Below are 20,407 nucleotides of genomic sequence, written 5' to 3'. Positions count from 1 at the left end.
ACTTAGCTCAAAATTAATAAAATATTCATGTCAAAATCATGAAATTACCAACAGTTACATTGCTCCAAATAATGATAGATGACCTCTTCAGCTCTTCTCCTTGTTGATATAAATGTGATGCTTCTGCTGAAACTATCGCCATCAAACTAGCTCTTCTAAAAGCTAGGGAACTCGACCACCAGAAGATTAATATTGAAATGGACTCTAAAGCTAGGGAACCCGAACCCGAACTCGAACCCGGACCCGAACTCGAACCCGGACCCGAACTCGAACCCGGACCCGAAACCGAACCCGAAACCCAATTCACGAAATTTTGCCGCCAAGAAGTCATTCGACTCGAGGGTTTTCGTTCCGCCTTCACCCAAACCCTCGTACGCGTGAGAAAGAAGAGAGATGTCATCGGCATCGGCATCGATTCCTCTCAACGACGACAACGACAACGACAACGATGTGGAACCCCCTTCTCTCACTCTTGTTGTTCTCTTCATCTCCATCGATTTCAAACCCTAATTGCTTCTTGGTCGGCAGGAATTTGATTGGGAGGCGGCCGTGAGAGAGATCGACTCCGCCTGCCAGATCACATCGACGGCAACATCCAATCTCAAGGATTCTTCCGCGTCGATCCAAAGATCTTTCCCTAATCCGGCAAAGATCAACGGCAAGGTGCGGCAATCAACCCTCGAGCGGTTCGTGGATTCGTTCACTAAGCGGAAGAAGGGCAACAAGGACTTTCCTAGATCTCACATTCAAGAAAAGAATGTGCCTGTTGATCCGGGAAAAGACAGGGATCTTGGGGAAGATGATGCTTCCTCCGCTGTTAAGATTGATCTTGAAGCGGCCAAGACATGGATTTACCCAGGTAAGCCTTTCCAGAGCTCCTTATCCGGAGTCTTTCGTATCTGATACAATGAGAACTCTCTTGTGTTTTCTTATTGGGTGGCCGACTATAGAAAGAGGTCTGCTTGTAAGGCGAATAAAGTACGAGAATAACACAGTATCCAGAAGGGCTTACTCCTATTCCATGTTTTGGAGATAGGAATGAATGTCGAAAATTCAAGATAGTTCTATATATAGAATGCTATGTTGTGCTTTTTAAGTTTCTTGTTTAGGAACTGACATAAGAGAGATGTCTCCTGTAAAAATATAAGCCCTGCGAATCATTTCAGTCATTAGCGTAAGCTCTACTATATCATTATTTTAACGTATGGATTTTTTTTAAGGTTTACTTAAGACTAGAAAAATGTATAGTTTTACTTAATACTATAAAAAATGCTATCTAACATTGTTTCCTGTTGATCTTAATTTCATATGCTGGCAGTTAATGTACCTCTACGAGATTACCAATTTTCAATTGCTAGGACTGCTCTGTTTTCAAATACACTGGTGGCATTGCCAACTGGACTTGGCAAAACACTTATTGCGGCTGTCGTGATGTTTAACTACTTCAGATGGTTCCCTGAAGGTAATATACGGTGAAGTGCTCATAGTTTTATAAATCTATAAAAGCAACTCTTCTTTCAAGTAATTCAGTATTGGCATGAAATTTCAATATATATTACTTATATGGAAGTACTATATTAGATGGTTGGTTCTCTCCATTCTTTCTATCTGTTCAGTTTGTTATTTCTTATTCCTGTTGATAATATGTCATTGTAGACATATATTGGGCCGGTGGGTTGTTAAACTTCCATGTTTTTTTCGTCATTGTTAAAAAATAGGAATAATTATACATAGACCTCTTGAACTATTTCTTATTTTCACGTAGACCCCTCATTTCTTTTTTGTGACACATTAACCTCCTAAATTATGTAAAAGCCCTCGAAATGTCTATTCCATCAGTTATCCAGTATCACATGACTTGTACATGATTAATTTTAGGTGTATAAAGGACCATTTTACTTTTATTTTAGAGGGAAAGGAGATATAAATTTGAGTGTAGTTAACACTGTTAGAGAAAAAAAAAAGAGATAAAAGAGATGGTCATTTGACATTTTATGTTTACACTGTTAGGAGGATTAAGGGATATTAAATACTTAAGGGGGTCAAATTGTCAAAACAAATAAATAAGGGGGTCAAATTGTCAAAACAAATAAATAAGGGGGTCAAATTTTCAAAATAAATAAATAAGGGGGTCTATCTGAAAATGGGCTATAGTCCTATGGGGTATAGGTGTAATTAACCCTTCAAATTTATCAAAGAACAATTTATAATTCTTTATTTCTTTTTAAACAAATTGAAGAGTGAGTTAAACAAAGTTCAGAGATTGTGCTTGCTGAATACAAGCTACTCTGAATTACATATTACAATGCAATTGATAACCAGATGCAGAACTGATTTGCATCACCGAGGCTAAAATTATACATAGGGCACCTCCAATCTAGATTAATAGTGATTCTGTCTCTTTTAAATGTCTAGGCTGCCCATAGAAGCATATCCAGTGTCTTGGTCTATGGACTGTAGATTTGCTTTTCAGACTTTTTGAGTACATTTGAGAAAATACATGATACATTTTATTCCTTGTCAAGAGCTGTCGCTCTCTTTAAGCCGTTTCCACTCAAATCATGCAGTTTTGCTTACACAAAGCTTGTAGACTATTTCAGACATCTAATCTACTTAAGAATTCTTTTTTGGTATCTTTTGTTGGAAAAATATCAGGTAAAATAGTATTTGCTGCCCCATCACGTCCTCTTGTTATGCAACAGATTGAAGCATGCCACAATATTGTTGGGATACCGCAGGTACCAAGATTAATTAATTTTTTTGGTTTGCTTTAATTTCATATGCATATCATACCTTCCATATGTATGTGTGATGATGTTATGAAGATAAAAAATTTCCACGAATTTTGAAAAGAATGAGATCAAAGTGATTGCAGGAGTGGGCAATTGATATGACAGGTCAGATGAGCCCTTCGAAGCGATCAAGTTTTTGGAAGTCCAGAAGAGTTTTCTTTGTTACTCCTCAAGTTCTTGAGAAAGATATACAATCTGGTATTTCCGTATTTAATTAACTAATTTTTTTTCTGGTATTCTTTTGGCAATTTATTGCTAGATGATTGCATGATCTTCTTCATGTAATTAGAAGGCCTTTTGTATTCAAGGAACATGTTCTTGCTTATGTTCTCTATTGTTTTGATTATTTTTTGCCCAGTGGAATGAAACATGAATCAAGCAACAATTCTGTAGATTTTTTTTCAAAAAAGAGAGGATATATTGGCTTTTATAGATCAGAATGTCCACTTGTTTTTCAAGTTCATGCTCTACTGCATTTCTTATAATACTTGTACCTTTTTTTCTTGCTATTGTGTGCCTTTCCATAGTTAGACCATAGATACTTGATTTTTGACAGGCATATGCTCGACGAAAGAACTCGTTTGCTTGGTGATAGATGAAGCCCATCGAGCTTTGGGAAATTATTCATACAGTGTTGCAGTTCGTGAGGTATTTTTCGTTCTATTCTCTAATTGATTTTCCAAATATTCTCTTTATCCTGCTCTCAACATCCTATTTTCTCCTTGTTCACTTCAGTACATGATATAATCTTCTTTTGTTGTGATGCCCATACATATAGGGTTTTGGAGGTTTCACATAATAAATGTGTTCTAGATCCTCAGATCCTTTATTTTATCAATTTCTTGTGCATGCAGTTGATGGCTGTGCCTGTGCAGTTAAGGATTTTAGCTTTGACAGCTACACCAGGATGTAAGCATCAACATACAAAAAGATCTGCTAAATTATTTAGTTCTTAAAAGTTAAAATCTCATTGTCTACTGGTTTTCAGCAAAACAGCGGGTTATCCAAAATGTCATCGACAACTTATGCATTTCAACTTTGGAATACCGAAATGAAGATGACAAGGATGTCAGCCCATATGTCCATAACAGGAAACTTGAACTAATACAGGTACACTCAAAACTTGATGTGTGTGACATGTTCAAGGATGGTCATACCAGTTGGCATTTACCGTGCTAATAGAATATCGACACTCGGCACGGGCTGTACCACTTGGCACAGCCCTATGCCGAGGTGTGCTGGTTGGCATGAGATTTTTTATTTATTATTTATTTTACACATTAAAATGTAATTTGGGATGTACAAATGATATATTTATCTCATTTTTGTTAAATCTATTATTTGCAAGGGTCATTCTATATAGATTTAATATTTTAGTGCTATATCTATAAAAAATACTCTATTAAATATAGGAATAAAATGGAAGTGGAAAATTTGATTACCCCCAAAATTTCCCTCAAATAAAAAAAACAATTCTAAATTAATATGTCAAATTCATTTAAATTGGGTCAAAATTGATATAGGAATATGTTGGATTAACTATGTTCAACTAGGTTTTAGACTTTTGGTTTTAATTATTGAGCTATCGTCAATTAATTAATCTATTCAATCATATTATGTATTGAATCATATATATTTTTTACCATTGCTATATTAAAAAATAGATTATCTTCAAACCAAAATCATGTATAAAATTCTAAAAATTATATTAGAGGCGTGCCATTGTCACGTTGAAGCATGCTGAAAGGGTTTTGGCTGGCCATCCTTGGACGTGTCTATTTTCTTAGTTAATGAACTTGCTCTACTTTAATATGGCAGGTTTCTATGGGTGAGGATGCCATTGCCATTGACAATCTGTTGTTGGAAGTCATTCATCCTTACGTAGGTCGTCTTTTTGCCACTGGGGTGCTCTACAATAGGGATTATACAACAGTATGTTGTTTCTTCGAGTTCTTTCAGTTTCATACTTGTCTTATGCTACTTTCAAACGATAATATTCATGAAACAAGCTGAAGTATAGCACGTCCAGTTCTTTCCTTGTGCTAAAATTTTATTAGAAAATGTTCCAACATGTCCATGCTAGTCTTGCATAACACAATTTGTTTTAATCTTCATGGCCATAGTTTTTGAATTTGATCATTCATACAGGGAATGTAAAACCAAAAGATTACTATTGGAGTTACTGAATTTGCTTCATCATTCATATTGATTTGAATCATGAACCTTCACTGTCTTGTGCTATCCCATTTTGAGGAAAAAACTATGACTGCAGAAGTACTCTGGATAAACTATTAACAATTTTAACAAAAAATGAATTTTTTTTTGTAGATTTCTTATTTCCTCATAAGGCTAGGAACAGCCTCATCGCAATTCCTGTGATGAAGCAATTTCCCTTTCTCTGTCACGTAAACATCGGAGTATATTGCTATTAGCAAGTATTTAGTACTACATTCTTTTTGTCCGAAGAATGTTGCTTTGACACAAGCCGTTTCTTTGATTTATGTTCTGTAAGAATGGTTGATCTAGAAAAATTGGTGATGGGCCATTGGAATCTGATATCATTTATGTTGCTATTGCATCATTATTATTCTAACATCCATGAACTTGCTGTGGGTTATCAAATTGTGCAGAACTCATTATGTTCTATGACTTATAGTGCCAGTAATTCTGCATTTATAATGCCATTGCTTGTACTAAGCTAATAAGTTTCTACACCCCAAAAAGTTGCAACACGTCCTATTCTGCCCTTCCATTATATAAGATCCAATTTATGATCATGATTCATGTATCATCACATCTTTCTGTTCCTGTTTGGGCAAATTACAGTTTTGTCAGCTGCAGGTGTCCATTATTGGTTGATATTATTGCTCCTTCAACATAGTCAGATACAAATACAACTTTTCATTAACGAGAAGCCAAGAAATGTTTATATTTTAAATTTATGTTCATTCAAGTTATCCAATTCCTACATATTGAGTTTATGAAAATTGTGGGTGGGGGGTTGACATCTACCTCATTGTGGAGTCAACTAGAAGGAGTCGGCAGAATGTTGTTCGAGTTTTCCCAACTGAGCATTTTCGTTTAGTCAATTGTCATTTCATCATTCTATGTATCACATAATGTCAAAATAATAAATTGATAGCTTACTTTGTATCATTCTTTACATATTTGTATCATGATATATTTGCATTATCACTTATTTCATGACTGGTTGTTGCTAGTTGAGCCCATGTGAATTATTGAGTTCAAGGGATAAGTTTCGGCAAGCTCCTCCTTCAAATCTTCCTCATGCAAAGTATGGAGAGGTTGAAGGGTGTTTTGGAGCTCTCATCACCCTTTATCACATCAGGAAGTTACTCTCGAGCCATGGTATCAGGCCAGCATATGAGATGCTTCAAGAAAAGTTGACACAAGGGTATTTCCATGTGCTATTCAAGAATATATTTTAACTATTGAGCTATTTGTTTGCTCTTGATTATTTACTATAGATTTCTGTCATGCTCACCTGATTCACTTATGCATTTATGTGCTTCTTGTTCCTTTACAATATACTGAATATTCAACTTATGATTTGCAGACACTAGTATAGTTCTCTACAGGTATCTGTGCATATTATGCAGCCTCTTTACTGTACATTGGCATGGCCTAGATTTGTGGGTGACCCTTTTCTTTCTTTCCTTCTGTTGTTCCTTGTATTATGTCTTACAGACGCCAGTATGCTAAGTCCTATTAGTCTCTCTGTTGATCTGCTCCTTACTGATCTTCTGAAAGATAAGAAGATCACTCTTACCTTACCCAAAATGAAGCTCCATATGCAATGAAGGGCTGTATTAATTATCACTGGTAGACCATATCTGAGATAGAAATCATATGGACATAGTGCATGGGCGAACTTAGAAGTCCTAATTAGTCTGGAACAGTGCTTACATTAGTTACTGTTTATGGTATTAAGATTCACAAAGAGATTAAGGTTTGATAAGACTCATCCAAATTTTAAAGGCAGCTTCAAGCCAGGTATAAGCTTACTTGTCTTGCTGTTTCAATCATAGATACTAGCTGGTTAAGTGTCTAGACAATCACCTCCGAACAATTTTGGTGGGTAAGATTGACATTGTGATATTTGTTGTCCTCCAATCTCTTTTCTTTAATTGCTTTTCTGCATGCTGTTTACCTATTTGTAACTTCTTGGTGGTTATTGGTTTTCTGGCATGCAAAGTTTTCAGCAATGAGGACTTGTCTATCACTTTCATTCTCATCATGATCTGGCATGGCTTGTTCTATTATTAGAGGACGGATCACAGGAGTAGAAGTAGAGAAGGGAGAAGTGTAGAAATAAGTAAATTGATAAATAACTCAATCTAGTAATTTGTTGAGCAAGATATAAATCAGAGATAATAAGTATTCTTCCCATGTTGGCTTCTTGGCTTGGTCTACTATCATTTTTAAGATCACATGTACCACCACTTAGAGTGTTATTTTTTTCCAGTCATTTTTTTAGAGAAAATTAAAATTTGGATAGGTAAAAACACAATGCTTAGCAACCAATTGTAACCCCTTCTCATAGAAGATTGTAAAATGTACATTAATTTTCATCCCTTTGCGCTCTACTACTTCACAATATCAATATTTAAAAGAGGGATAATTACACTAAAATACTTGAACTATTGCCCATTTTCATATGTGCCACTCTCTCTGTTTTTTTTTAATACATTGACCCCCGAAATTATAGAAAATCTCTAAGGAATGATTGGCGATCCATTAGTCGAGATTCAAGTCTCTATTAAAGTTATTATATCATATGCTATGTTGAAGCAAAGGTTTATGAGAAAGATTGTTAGCTGCAAAATCCTGTTAATATGACTGGTCATTTTGAACGAACCTAGCGGATTTGTCTTACTGGTATAAGGTCCATAGGTTAATAAGAGCAAGATCTTTTGCCAAAATGTAGCAGACTAATAAAGCTCAAAATGAGAAGAAGTCATGTGATATGTTATGGATTGCGAACATGTAGTTTTGATTTTTTTTTAATGACTCATTGGTTAAAAGTTGGTAATTTCCGCAACCAGTCATCAGTATGTGACTCCCAGATAAATGGAGAGCTCATTCAGTAAAACAGTTTATGGTGTCTGGTCTTATCTTATGACCATCATATTCATTTGGTAATGAAGTTATTTGTTGTGTATGGTTAAGCTCACAAGGATCTTTGAACTTGGTACTATTACTACAATTTTGTTAAGCACATCCAGAAATAAATGGCTTCCAGTTTTGACTTGCATAATTTGCTTATTGTAGCAGCCTTTGATAACTAGATATATTGTATTGTTGGTTTGTGGCATATCTAGTATTCTTGTATGAGCAGCTATCCTTTATAATGCTATACAAGTTTCCACATTTACGGAAGCACCACAATTGGGTAGTGTAAATATATGTCAAGTCACCTTTGTTGTCATAATGGTAAAATACATGATCCTTTTGGAGATGGAGTCTTTTGAAAGTAAGCACGCAAATGGTCATTAAATCTGCACATTTCTTTTTCTCTATGCACCACTTATTTTAAAGCTTTTCAGCTAGCAATGTAAGCATGTCTGCCAATTTCAGTTCAGCACTTGTTTTCTTTTAAGGTCATTTGCAAGGTTGATGACAAGGAATGAAACCATGTCGAAAGCAAAGCTCTTGATGCAGCAAAGCTTGTCCCATGGTGCACCAAATCCAAAATTAGTGAAAATGATGGAAGTTCTTATGGATCATTTCAGTATGTAGTCATTCAATATTTAATAATTTTCTTGGCAATTAATTATTTTTGTGCATTTCTTCTTTTATAATGTTGATTCAGAGCATAATTCTGATGAAGTGCTACATCACTAAATCTATAGATGGAATAAATATTCATACATGGCTATTTAAAATTTACTGAAATTTCATAGGGAAATTTGCATTTTAACATCCTACCTTTTGATGTATTTGAGGTTTATGCCCTGCTGTTTCAATACTTATAAACCACATCTTATGTTATACAAAATATTTGCAAACTACACTCTGAGTTAGGTTAATACTGACACTGTATATGTAGATGGCATTACAAAAGGAATATTCTGTGAAGGTCGACTCATTGTTTACCCAAATTCCTAGTATGCCCTTTTCTTCTTATAATTTCCCCTCTTTTTCTAGGGCATCCTTTTACCTTCTTCTTTGACTACAATATCACAAATCCCATGTCTAGAAGAGGGACGAGAGTTTATTTGATGTTTTATTGATTAAAGTTTATTATGCTTTAGGTTGTAGAGAAGATTGTTTTCTTAGTGTGAACGGGAGTTTAGGTTGGGTAAGGGTATTTTGGTCGTGTCTGTAATGTAGACTTTCCTATATTATATAAAATATTTGCAACCACACTCTACTGTTAGATCTATTAACTAAACTTAATAAAACTCCTAGCTTGCAATTTATAAATATTGAAAATATAGTGTAAACCACAAGTACGTGAAAAACGTAGTGTTCAATACGAATTTTCCAATTTCATACCATTTATGTCGGATGAGCATCAACAAAATTCTGAATTCTCCTGAAGTAAGCAGTTTAGTTAAAGATAATTTGCATTTCTATAATGTAGCATAAAAGTTCATTGCTTTCATTATATTTACTATTAGCTGACTATACCAATTAGTACAGAGGTCAAGGGGAGTCTAACTGTATCCTTTATTTCCTTTATTTTTGCATGAGGTGGGCCAAAAACACTAAATGAATAAAAATCATCTGGCAAAAGAAAAACTGATAGTTATTACTCAAATCCTAGAGGTTGAGATATTCTCATCTTAGTATTACAATATCTGAACCAGATTAAATTAGTGGCTGCTTTCTTAGGGATTTTGATTTTATTGAATGTCCAAATTTTTTACGCTGACACCTCATCAGGATACACATAACTCTTGAGTCTATGCAGCAGCTAATTGTTGACTGGTGGCAGGCCGCTTTATACTTTTACATGGCTATTTTCAACAACTAGTTTAACTAAGACTGCAAAAAAGCACTCCAAGCAACGTCATGTTGTACATGATAGGGAAGATATGTTTCAAGAAGCTCTTTCTTCAGATGACAAATCAATTTTCTATTGAAAATAATTTGGCACTCACCTAACCTCGGTAGATTGTACTTGATCTGTAAAACTGTTTCATATAGATTAGAGAAGGCTCATCATTGAAAAATATTTCCTCCATCTGCATTAGTGACATTATTCCTCTGAACAACATTGGTTTTCATTAGGCTTGTATACATTTTCTTTTCTTTTGTTCAAATATCATTTGATTGTGGTGAATCTATCAGATTGGAAATGGGCTGGGTCTGGTCCAGCCTAAACAAAGCCCTGCCGACTCAATTCTATACAAGCTGGGTGTGGCCCAATAAATACTTTTAAAGAGGACCCAAGCGTGGCCTCTAGTATTGCCCGAACCATGGTCGGGCCAATTAGGCCTTTGTTCAAGCGTATATCTTCATGAAAGTGGAAAATACTAGCCTTCAGTCTTATCTCTCTGGCATAATTATCAGGCAGACAGCATGCATTGAACTGAGTCAAACCATAAATGTCCTATATCACTTCTGTCATGTTCTTCATTGCTAAGGCTAACATTTCTAATGATCATTTCTTGTCTGATGCAGAAACAAAAGATCCTGGAGCCTCGAGAGTTATCATCTTTTCAAATTTCAGGGGCAGTGTCAAGTACGATAGATAATTATGGGTTTACACTGCTTCCTTACTTTTCATGACTGATTTGTCTAGAGTAATTCATCATTATAAGTAATGTGATGTAAGCTATTCCTGAAGTTGCATGAAACTAGTATACGTTGGAAAATTTATGCATGATAATATGTTCTGGAGAATTAATATCTTGGAATCCACCAATGTTTTTTTGGCTTTTGTGAATTTGGATGACCATTATAATTAGAGTAAAAATAGCTTTATTATAGTTCAGCTCCAACGTCATTTTAAACTTCTCAATTTAAAGTAACAGAATACCAACTTATCTTAATTGACATTCTAATCTTTTCCACCATAGGTATTTGCAGCTTTTCTAATCAGCTTTTCCTAATCATTACTTCCATGGGGTCTTCTTGAGCGTAAAGTTGTTTGACTGGCCCCATCTCAAGGCTGTATTTCTCTTCTATTCCTCCAGGTCTAAAGTACAGTGAGATTCCACATATCAAAACAATAATCATCTTAACATGATAACAAAAATTAAGATCTAGTGGTCTATTTCCTCAAAATCAGTATATTGACGTACTAACTTGCTGACAGTTGGCACTTATCAAATTTCTTGATATATGTTCATTGTTGCATTCGCTATATTAGATGAGTAGGATTCACTAGTGCTAACTACTCTGAATCACCTCAGGGACATTATGAACTCATTAGCAAATTTTGATAATGATCTGGTTAAAGCTACTGAATTCATTGGTCAAAGCTCAGGTTTGTTGGTACTTCAGTTTGCAAAATTCCAATTGAAAACATTCTCCCACTATTTAATTCATCTTGATCATTGAATTGAAGGCATGACTGCTGCCAATTTTGCATTATATACTCTAATTTTTTTTAACCTCTCACAGCTAAAACATTGAAAGGACAGTCACAGAAAGTGCAACAGGCTGTCTTACAGGTACTCAACAACCTCGTGAATAATTTTAATATGAAGTTAATTTTCATCTTAGGCTGTTAAGTTCTTCCACAGAGGTTTCGAGCTGGTGGATTTAATGTGATTGTTGCAACATCAATAGGCGAAGAAGGCCTGGATATCATGGAAGTTGATCTTGTGATTTGCTTTGATGCCAACATCTCACCTTTGAGAATGATTCAGCGCATGGGAAGAACTGGAAGGAAGCACGATGGGCGTGTTGATATCCTTTTTGATGGTGTAACTCAGTAGATGCTGATTTTCTTAAGCATATTCTTGCCTATAAAGTTCTCCTTGACTGCCAATACTGGTTCTAGCTTGTGAAGGATCGGAGCTAAAAGGATACTTGAAAAAGCAGGCAACCAGCAAGACTGTAAGGAAGCACATGTATAATGGTGGGCTCAAGAGCTTTGACTTCCACGTTAGTCCTAGAATGGTAAGGCCATTGAACTTTTGATGCGTAGTATATTTTTCTGCTCCTTATCTATGAAGTAACTTTACTGTGTATTTACAGATTCCACATATATGTAAGCCAGAAGTTCAGTTTGTTGAATTATCAATAGAGCAATATATTCCTCGTGGAAAGAGAGTGAAAAACGATGTGGCAGATAGATCCCCGTTTCCAAAGAAAGTATCCCATGAAGAGCGTGACTTAATTGTTAGGTACTTCCATTCAATCAAAGAGGATGCCTGGAAACCCTCTCTCATTGCCTTTCCCAGCTTTCAGGCTTTCCCTTGTGGTGTACATAAAGTTCAGCATTCATTTAAAACAACAGCGCTGCTGATAGATGCCATGCAGAAGCTCCAAGGGCTATCATTTTCTGAAACCAAAAGGCCTTGCTTATTCAAGGTTTGACTGTATCCTTAAATTGTTATGTTGTACTTTCAATTAGAAATTGAATGATTTGATTTTTCATCTTGCTTTCAGGTTGAGTCATCAAATCAGTCCCTTGACAGTGTGATAGCTGATAAGCTGAAACAATGTACATCTTCAGGTAGTAGGTTTTATGTTAGCTCATGATTTTTTTTTATGATTTCAACCTAACATCAATCATTAAGATGCCATAATTCATCTTTCTTATCATCATCAATTACTATTTCAAACAGTGTTAGTGGACTAGAGCAGTACTGTCTTTAAAGGCTCAAGAAAGTATATTAATGTCCATTACTCGGTGCTGATCTTGAATCAAATTTCCTGACAGAATGGTTTTTTGTTCCCAACAAAAAAATAATTACAAAAAGCCAAGGTTTGTCATGAAATTTATTAGATAGTCCAAGTCGGCAGTTTGGGGGTAGCCTTCCTTGTTGGATACAGTTTCGGCTTTTGCAGTGTAAGTAAATGTTCTACACAAAGAGATGGGCACGGAAAAAGGAGAAATATGGCAGCAGGAATGATCTGTTTTGAGTGCCAAAGTGCTTCTGTCTCATTGGGACCTTGCCCAAGCAACTGCATCACAAACACTTCCTTATATGAACATGATTTAACCGCGCTGGCTCCTTGCAACACGTGCCTGCATTTATAGAGCCACCCAAAGTCCCGCCTCAAGAAACTAATGACACGATTGCTATCTACCCATATGTTGCTAGAAGCCAAGGTTCAAATGGAACCTTTGAGTGCTTCTAGTAGATGTATGCATTAGCTTTTATGTACTCTAACTATTTCATAATTTATTACGGTTTAAATATTGCTTGCAGAAGTATTTTCATATGATAAGTTTGTGACAATGCCATGCATTTGCAGATTTTCCTGGTGACAGTAAAGTTCCTGAAGATCTGCCTGGAGTGAAATCTCCTGATGTTGAAACATCTTCTAGAGAGAATTCTGAGAATAAAGTTGGGCTTTACCTTCCTGATGACACTACCCAGAAGTACCCCATACCTGTTCTTCCACTAAAGATGTCTGTAATCCATAAAACGACATCTGAAAACCAAAAAGGATCTCAATGTAAACCTAGGAATAATGCTACTCCTTGTAAGGCACCAGAAGTACAGGATGGTATGCCCAGCATTGAGCTTGAACAACTTGTGGAAGTTGCAGCTACATCTAAGAAGTGTGCGGACAATGAAGGAAATTGTACACCACATTCAGCAGAATATGGGAAGCATGATGAGCAAGATAACGACACGTTTGTGCTTGAAACACCATTGTCAAAGACCATTTCTACATATTCCAAAAGCAGTGCAGAAAAACATGGCAAGATCATTCCAGATTCATTAGGTGGCGAACTGAGAAGGCCTTTAGACACAGAGTTAAATCCCCGACTCACTTATTATATTGAGGAGGGAATTGTCCCAGAGTCTCCTATGGCAAAAGTTAGTCAGTGTCCATATAAAGTAGAGAGCGTGGAGGAGAAAATTGTCCCCGAGTCCCCTATGGAAAAAGCTAGTCAGTGTCCATCTAAGGCAAAGCTCTTGGTTCATCTGGGGTGCTCTCCTGGGCTTGATTCTGCTAAGTTACATAAAATGGATACTCAGATTGATGCGGCATTACAGTCGGATATGTTGATAAGCTCAAGTGAAAAGAATGAGTCACTTGCTAATGTCAGTGCTAGCTTATCAACGAAGAATATCTTAGGTAAAATTGGAATGCACCACACACAAGATAGAGTATGTGAAATTGAAACAAAAATGGGTGTGTTAGTCTCTCCAGAGGAGAAACTCCATACTCCTTTAGCTGATCCAAGGATCAATAGCTCCAGTGAGGATTGGCAGTTGAGCTCTGGAGGTGCCTCAGGGTCAATCCAGCAAGCTCCTAAGTACAGAAGATTGTGCAAATATGGAGATAAGATTACAAGGGGCTCTTGCAAGTCTTTGGAGGACAAATATGACCGCATTTTGGAGAAAGGCCACGGGAATACTAACAGTACCTTGTTAAACGCAACGGAGTATGACAGAGGTAAGGTGCGGCTATGCTTGTTGAGTGTTTCTTTTGTCTCATCACAAAATCTAAGCTTTGCCAAAATATTGCTCCACTATTTTTCACAGATAATATCAATTCTGCCTTAATGGCCTTGAGTACTCTTTCATCCATCTTGTATGTCTTGCACCTGAGGATTTGAGTTTTTCCAAATTGTTGTTCCTTTAATTTGTCTAAGAACATCTGTTCTGGCATGCTGGTTTGGCCTCTTTTGTTTTATTTCAATTATGAATTTTCATATAGACTGAACTGTTATACAGTAATGTTTTGTTGACATGATTACATTGCTACATTTAGGTCAAAAGAAGGCAAGGAAATGTATAAATACGTTTATTGAAGAGGAAGCAGAGTAAGAGTCCAATCCTTTTGCTCATTACAAAATCAATGAACAGAGAATACCATTTCTGATTCTCTTCTATTATTAGCTGCATCAATTTAGAAATTGAGATAGGAAATGTTAAAGTTTAGGTAGTCAAGCTAAGAAATTTAAGAGGAGCATTATAATATTCACTATTTCCACTTCTGTTACCACTGTTGGTGTACTATTTCAGGGTATCTGAGGATGCAGAAGTTTCGGAGGATGAGGAAGATGATGAAAATGAGAATGAATATGAGGATAGTTTCATCGATGATCGAATAAATCCCACTGAAGCATGTAGTGGAGCAGAAAATGGAGGTGATACGATGGCATTTTATAGGTAACATGGAGGGCCCTTTTTTTCACAAATCATCGATTTTTCATAGTATTATCAGTTCTATAACCTGACTAGACATTTATTTGTGAAATCAAGCACTCATCAAATGGTAGATCTGCTTATTGAACTTTTTATTTCAAATTTGGGTGACAGACTAGAGCACAATCATCTGTGCTCTAAGAACATTGAAATAATCTCCTGTTATTTTAACTAACAGATGTATCAATGGACAGTTGTCTGGGCATTAAACACAAGTGAATAGATTTTTATGTATAAGGCAATGGAAGGTCAGCAAATTTTATATTGAAATCTTCTTTGAACTCTCAAAATAAAAAGAGTAGCATTAGAAGAACAGTTAATTTATTGAAGGATCTTAGTTTCCATTGTCGACTCCTTTTACTTACTAAAACCTCTTAGGTTCTGCTATGGACTGACATTTTGCAACTTCACTTTGCTTATGGGATTCCTGGACTCTTTAAGCCAAACTTGTGACTCTTTGGCTTGTTTTATTCTTGGAGTTGCAGCCTAGTACTTCTCAAATTTGTATTATGATTGTTAATTTTCATGCAGGCGCTCTCTACTAACACAGTCTCCAGTAGAAACTCTGCCAAGATGTCCTGATCCCTCTTATGATTCTGTTTCTTCCAGAAGAACAGAGAGCACCAGCTGTTCTTCAGAAAATTTATTCAGTTCTATCCAAACTCCGCAGCATGGCCTGCCTTCTGTAGACCATTCCGCTGATAGGAATTCTCTGGCCTGTAAGCTGGACTCGCAGGGGGTTAGTTTGATAAATAGGCTTGGTGGAGCAAGTGAAACCGAAAAAGAATTCTCAACTAAACTGGAGAGAAGGAAAAGAAAGTTAAGTTTCCAGCTTCCTGCATTAATACCTTCTACAGACTTCCAGCTGCCACTGCAATGTCCACCTGAGAATACTGAGATTGATAATAATTTATTGGGTGATGACGATTTCTATCAGAGCCTCAACCTTGATGCAGTTGAAGCACAAGCTGCTGAACTCGTAAGGAACAGGTCTGGGCTGTCTGTAGAGAACATGCCACCAATGGTTCTCAACCAATCCATGGGAATCAGAGAAGACCGTAGCATGAATTGTCTGGGTAATCCGTCATTCAACTTAGGAATTTGATTGCACAGTTCACTGCGTTCTTTTTATGGCTGATTACGAGAGGCTGCTTGTGATGCCGTCATATGGAATAAAGGGCATATGCCTGCCGCGGCATCAACTTATAGGGGTGAATTTGGAGCAATTAATTTGAAGATTAAAGGCTACTAGTCAAACATTGACAGGGCAGACAGGAATTTAGTTGCTGATGTCGTGCAGGTTCTCATTCTGTTGATTTCATCATAAGACATAATTTATGAGATGGTGGTCTTCTGGGGAGGTAATTTTGTGGAAAGATTCAATTGATCGGTGCACATATATGTAAATTGGATTCTGTGATGAAATCACAGGAAACAGTGTAAATGGTAAATATTGTAAAGTGTGAATAGTATAATTATCCAACACCTTTTAGTCCCTAGCATTTGGGATTGGCTGAATATTGTAATTAATAGCTCTAAGGAAATTCTAATGTAATTTAATTCCTTGATCTGCTATTTCTAGTAATTCTTGACATGAATGCTCCACTGATTTACTACTAATTGTTCACCCGTTCTCCAAGTTTTACAGTGCTAGTTGGATATGGAATGGCCTCTTGTGTTGATTAGCTAGGTAATTAGAGCGAGAATAATGGATGTTAATCCTGCTGAGCAAGTAGTCACCTTCAATGACATTTCTTTTGTTACCATAGGCATCTCTCAAAAAAAAAAAAAAAACACCCTTTTATTACCGTAGGCATATATGGTCATTCAGTCTCTGCAGTTCCCCTAAATCATTATAGTTATCATTGGTTATTTTGGTATGATTTGCAGCTTAGAAATTTTCTTTCATGTCTTGCAGTTGCTCTGATGCTGGAATAATGGAAACATCGCTTCCAAGCTAAAGTTGCAATTGGAGTCTCATCGATAAGGCATGGCAAAATAAAAGCTCAGAAACAGGAATAGAACTACAGGCAAAACGAGGTGCAGTTCAATTTACAAACAGCATATAGAACTGCATATGTAGCATTTCTATAGCAACGAGCTTCATCATTCTTTCGACAAAATTTGCTATGGCTGATTTGAAACATGACAAGTCACACCAAAAGCAGAAAGAAGCATATCATCCACGAGTTGAACAAACTGCATTCTAATATCTTCATACGAAGTACGAGAAGTGGTGCCAAATGCAGTGAAAATGGAAGGTTTTAACCGGACATGAACGACATAGCTCTAGTGAATTCTAGAGATTTCAGAGCTGCCTCAGGTATATGGCTGCCTTGAGGAACCCACAGACCACCATCATGCGGAAGTACTAACTGATGCCCGGTACTCTTCCTGGCATCACCAGTACCAGTCGAAAGATCTGATTTCTTTTTTTTCACGAATTCAAAGAATTCCGCGACTTGGCGGGCATACCTGAAAGATAATTGAAATTACATTAGTTTAATCAAAACTAACAAGGTTGTGCTATTTTAAGTGAAAATGTTTTCTTTTATGTAAGTTAGCAGTAAAAGAAATGCAATAGTGTTGCACTTCTGTACAAAGTAGTATGACCATCAAGATATTTTATCTGCTTTGTTACTTCTGTATGCAGGTTCAAACTGAAAAATGTAGATTAGCTCCACAGGTTATGCATAAGTTTCAACATGATGCTAACTCAAAATCAAAAAGTTTAAGATGTGGAGAAGAACAAAATTAACATTTCAAATATAAATAACTCCTCAGAATCAACTCTCTTTTAAATGAGTGCTTTATACAAAAAGAATAGAATAACATAGTTGGCAAGCATTTGCCTTGAAAAGGAGGAGCTAAGAAGATTATTGCAAACTTACTGTCTTTTTGCTTCAATGTCCTTGCTAAAATCAATATTGGGCTCACAATCCAGCACCAAAGCAGGAACCTGATAAAAAACAAGTGATATCTTCATTAGCAAGAGAAGTTCGTAATGGTGGCATTAGATATAGATTCATCAAGAGATGTACCTTTTGAATACTTGAATGCATATGATTGCCTTCTAAATAGAAAACACGATCTCTAATATCAGGATGTAAGGAGCTATCCATATGCTCGGGTAATTGACTAACTGATAGTACACCATGGTTTCCACTCTGAAAGGGGAATAGCCAACTTTCATGTTTTTCATGCAAGCCTCTCAAATAATCAAGGCTTACACCACCCTCCTCGGCCCTCTTACGGTGCATCATTCTCTTGTGGCAAGTATCAGGGCTAGCTCTAAGATAAATGAAACCATCAGGGATAAGACCTGGCAGACTTGATACAACAGGATCAAACCATGAATCATATATGCTAATTTCCATCTCATTCATCCAATTGGCTTCATGAACAGCTCGCACAAAGACCTGCCACATGCATTCCAACTTTAGATAACTCTGTACCACTTTAGATAAATGTGCAGACAGACAAATTACAGTATATCAAGGGAACACACTTTTTCCCTCAAGGAGTGCAGCTTAACTTCGGAATATTGAAAAATGTAAGATATGTACCATTCGATCACTGAAAACACTTCTTTCCATCAGCCTGAGAGGTTTAATGCCACCAGCTGATTCTCTTTCCTGCATTACTCTGGTTACAAACACATAGTTCTGAAAGGTATAAGCGTACCTCTGTGGCTCAGCATAAAAAGCATCCAGTATATTGAAGTGGTCAGGACCAACATCCTGCCACTTGGAGATCGGCTCTGGAACAATCTCGACAAGATCACGCAATTCAAGTGTCTCATTGGCTATCCTTTGAAGGAAAGTGGTCTTTCCAACGCTAATGTTACCCTCGACGCAGAAAGTCAGCCTTTTTTTCTGGGCAGTTTGAACTGAAGGGCTTTCCTCTTTTAACTCTTCATCCACGCTTTCCTTGATATAACTCGTTATGCTCTCCGCATGATTCTTATGGATTATGCCCACCGAGCTACGTAAAAACTCAACCATCTTCTCACTAGACTTGCCAAAGAACTGTGTTGATAAGGTAGAGAAATACAATCATTAAAAGAAATCTGGAACCTCTCATACTCGTTGATTGTCATAACAAGAAAAAAGGGAGAGCAGCCAATCTTACATTTGGAGCATTAAAAAGGAATTAACAACTTTGGGTACAGTTAAAATGAAAAGAGCAACCCGACCCCCATGAACTAAAGAAGAGTCATGTAAAGATATACATTGAGACAAAAACAAACTCATTTACATGAATCAAAGCACTCATTTAATTCTTCAAACTGATACCTTCCAAATGTTATAATCAAACAGTCACGTGTATTACCATCAACTTAGAAGTTAGTAAAGCGAATTATATTTCAGTATCAATCTTCAAGAAACGAAGCAGAAGAGCTTATTTTAACTTCAAAACATGAATTCCCAAAATGATTGAAGAAATTAAAACTGAAAATAAAGGGAGAAATAATCTTTATACCTTATCTCTATAAAGCTGTTTGAGTTCAGCAACACGACTAAAGCCCTTATCAACCAGCTTCCTAAGATTTCGAGGCCCGACACCTGGAATCGTCAATAGCTCAAGATTCTCAATCGGAGCACCACTACAACCTCCACTTTTTGCCCTCCTCTCCACCACTCTACTACTCTCACTCTCCAACCGCGTCTCTCCTTCCGCAACCTCCATTTCCTCCTCTCGCCTTCTAGCCCCCACGCCAAACCCATCAAAAATCTCACCTTTCTCCCAATTCCTCAGCCCCGAGGCAGCGCCGCCGTGCAACCAAGCCGCCGCCGACGGCGCCGAAGCCTGTCTCGAGAGCGCAGGCCATGCGCGCTTTTCGAGCCCACAACGGCAGATGGAGTGGCGCGTCCGGCTCTGGAACCGGCCGGCGGATGAGGGGGCGACGGCGGCTGAGGAGGAGGAGGAGGGAGTGGCGCGGAGGTGAAATGCCGGCATTGGGAAGAGAGAGAGGGGATTCGATCGAGAGCTCTTCGTCTCAAGCAAAGCAGAGGTGCAAAGGAGAGGGCCTTGGCCCGTGGTTCCGCGCCATAGCTTCTGCATCGATAATGGAAGCGGCTACGGCTATGGTGGTCATGAATGGGAGGAGAGGAGAGTGGAGATTACGGAGATTAGGTTTTTCGAGATGGAGAAGGAGGAGAGGACGAAGGTCGAGGGTTAGGGTTTTTGGGGTTTGGAGATGGGTTGGAGAGAGAGAGAAGGAGATAAAAATGGGAGGGAAGGGATTTAGTGGTATTTGCGGGACGTTTTCATTTCACACCCTACTTTATGTTTATCGCGATT

At 37.1% G+C, this 20,407-nt stretch overlaps 2 protein-coding genes across 3 annotated transcripts; one reads left to right on the top strand and one right to left on the bottom strand.

Moving 5' to 3' along the window:
• The first annotated feature begins 353 nt into the window (after positions 1 to 353).
• LOC140801757 (DEAD-box ATP-dependent RNA helicase FANCM) lies at positions 354 to 16,678 on the top strand. Of its 2 annotated transcripts, XM_073157030.1 has the most exons (22): positions 354 to 450; positions 529 to 859; positions 1,319 to 1,462; positions 2,656 to 2,738; positions 2,876 to 2,990; positions 3,349 to 3,440; positions 3,647 to 3,701; positions 3,781 to 3,902; positions 4,611 to 4,724; positions 6,014 to 6,207; positions 8,414 to 8,544; positions 10,443 to 10,503; positions 11,177 to 11,250; positions 11,388 to 11,437; positions 11,510 to 11,675; positions 11,761 to 11,888; positions 11,967 to 12,302; positions 12,381 to 12,447; positions 13,194 to 14,348; positions 14,667 to 14,718; positions 14,921 to 15,067; positions 15,635 to 16,678. In XM_073157030.1, exons 1-22 carry the CDS (start codon positions 394 to 396, stop codon positions 16,206 to 16,208), a joined length of 4,248 nt encoding a protein of 1,415 aa, XP_073013131.1. In that variant the 5' UTR covers positions 354 to 393; the 3' UTR covers positions 16,209 to 16,678. The 2 variants fall into 2 exon arrangements, with proteins under 2 accessions (XP_073013131.1, XP_073013133.1); XM_073157032.1 differs by lacking the exons at positions 354 to 450; positions 529 to 859 and having other exon boundaries at positions 1,405 to 1,462; positions 2,867 to 2,990.
• A 424-nt stretch (positions 16,679 to 17,102) lies between these two features.
• LOC140801758 (uncharacterized) lies at positions 17,103 to 20,370 on the bottom strand. The gene is made up of 5 exons (XM_073157033.1): positions 19,586 to 20,370; positions 18,670 to 19,131; positions 18,145 to 18,522; positions 17,995 to 18,062; positions 17,103 to 17,578 (listed from the first exon to the last, which is right to left on the bottom strand). Exons 1-5 carry the CDS (start codon positions 20,165 to 20,167, stop codon positions 17,368 to 17,370), a joined length of 1,701 nt encoding a protein of 566 aa, XP_073013134.1. The 5' UTR covers positions 20,168 to 20,370; the 3' UTR covers positions 17,103 to 17,367.
• Between the last annotated feature and the right edge of the window lie 37 nt (positions 20,371 to 20,407).

Source organism: Typha latifolia, chromosome 15 (genome assembly GCF_019914945.1).
Source record: "Typha latifolia isolate L0001 chromosome 15, TyphaL0001v2, whole genome shotgun sequence".
NCBI classification, from domain to species: domain Eukaryota; kingdom Viridiplantae; phylum Streptophyta; class Magnoliopsida; order Poales; family Typhaceae; genus Typha; species Typha latifolia.
Note: the sequence above shows the minus strand (reverse complement) of the source record. Positions and strands in the feature narration are given on the sequence as shown.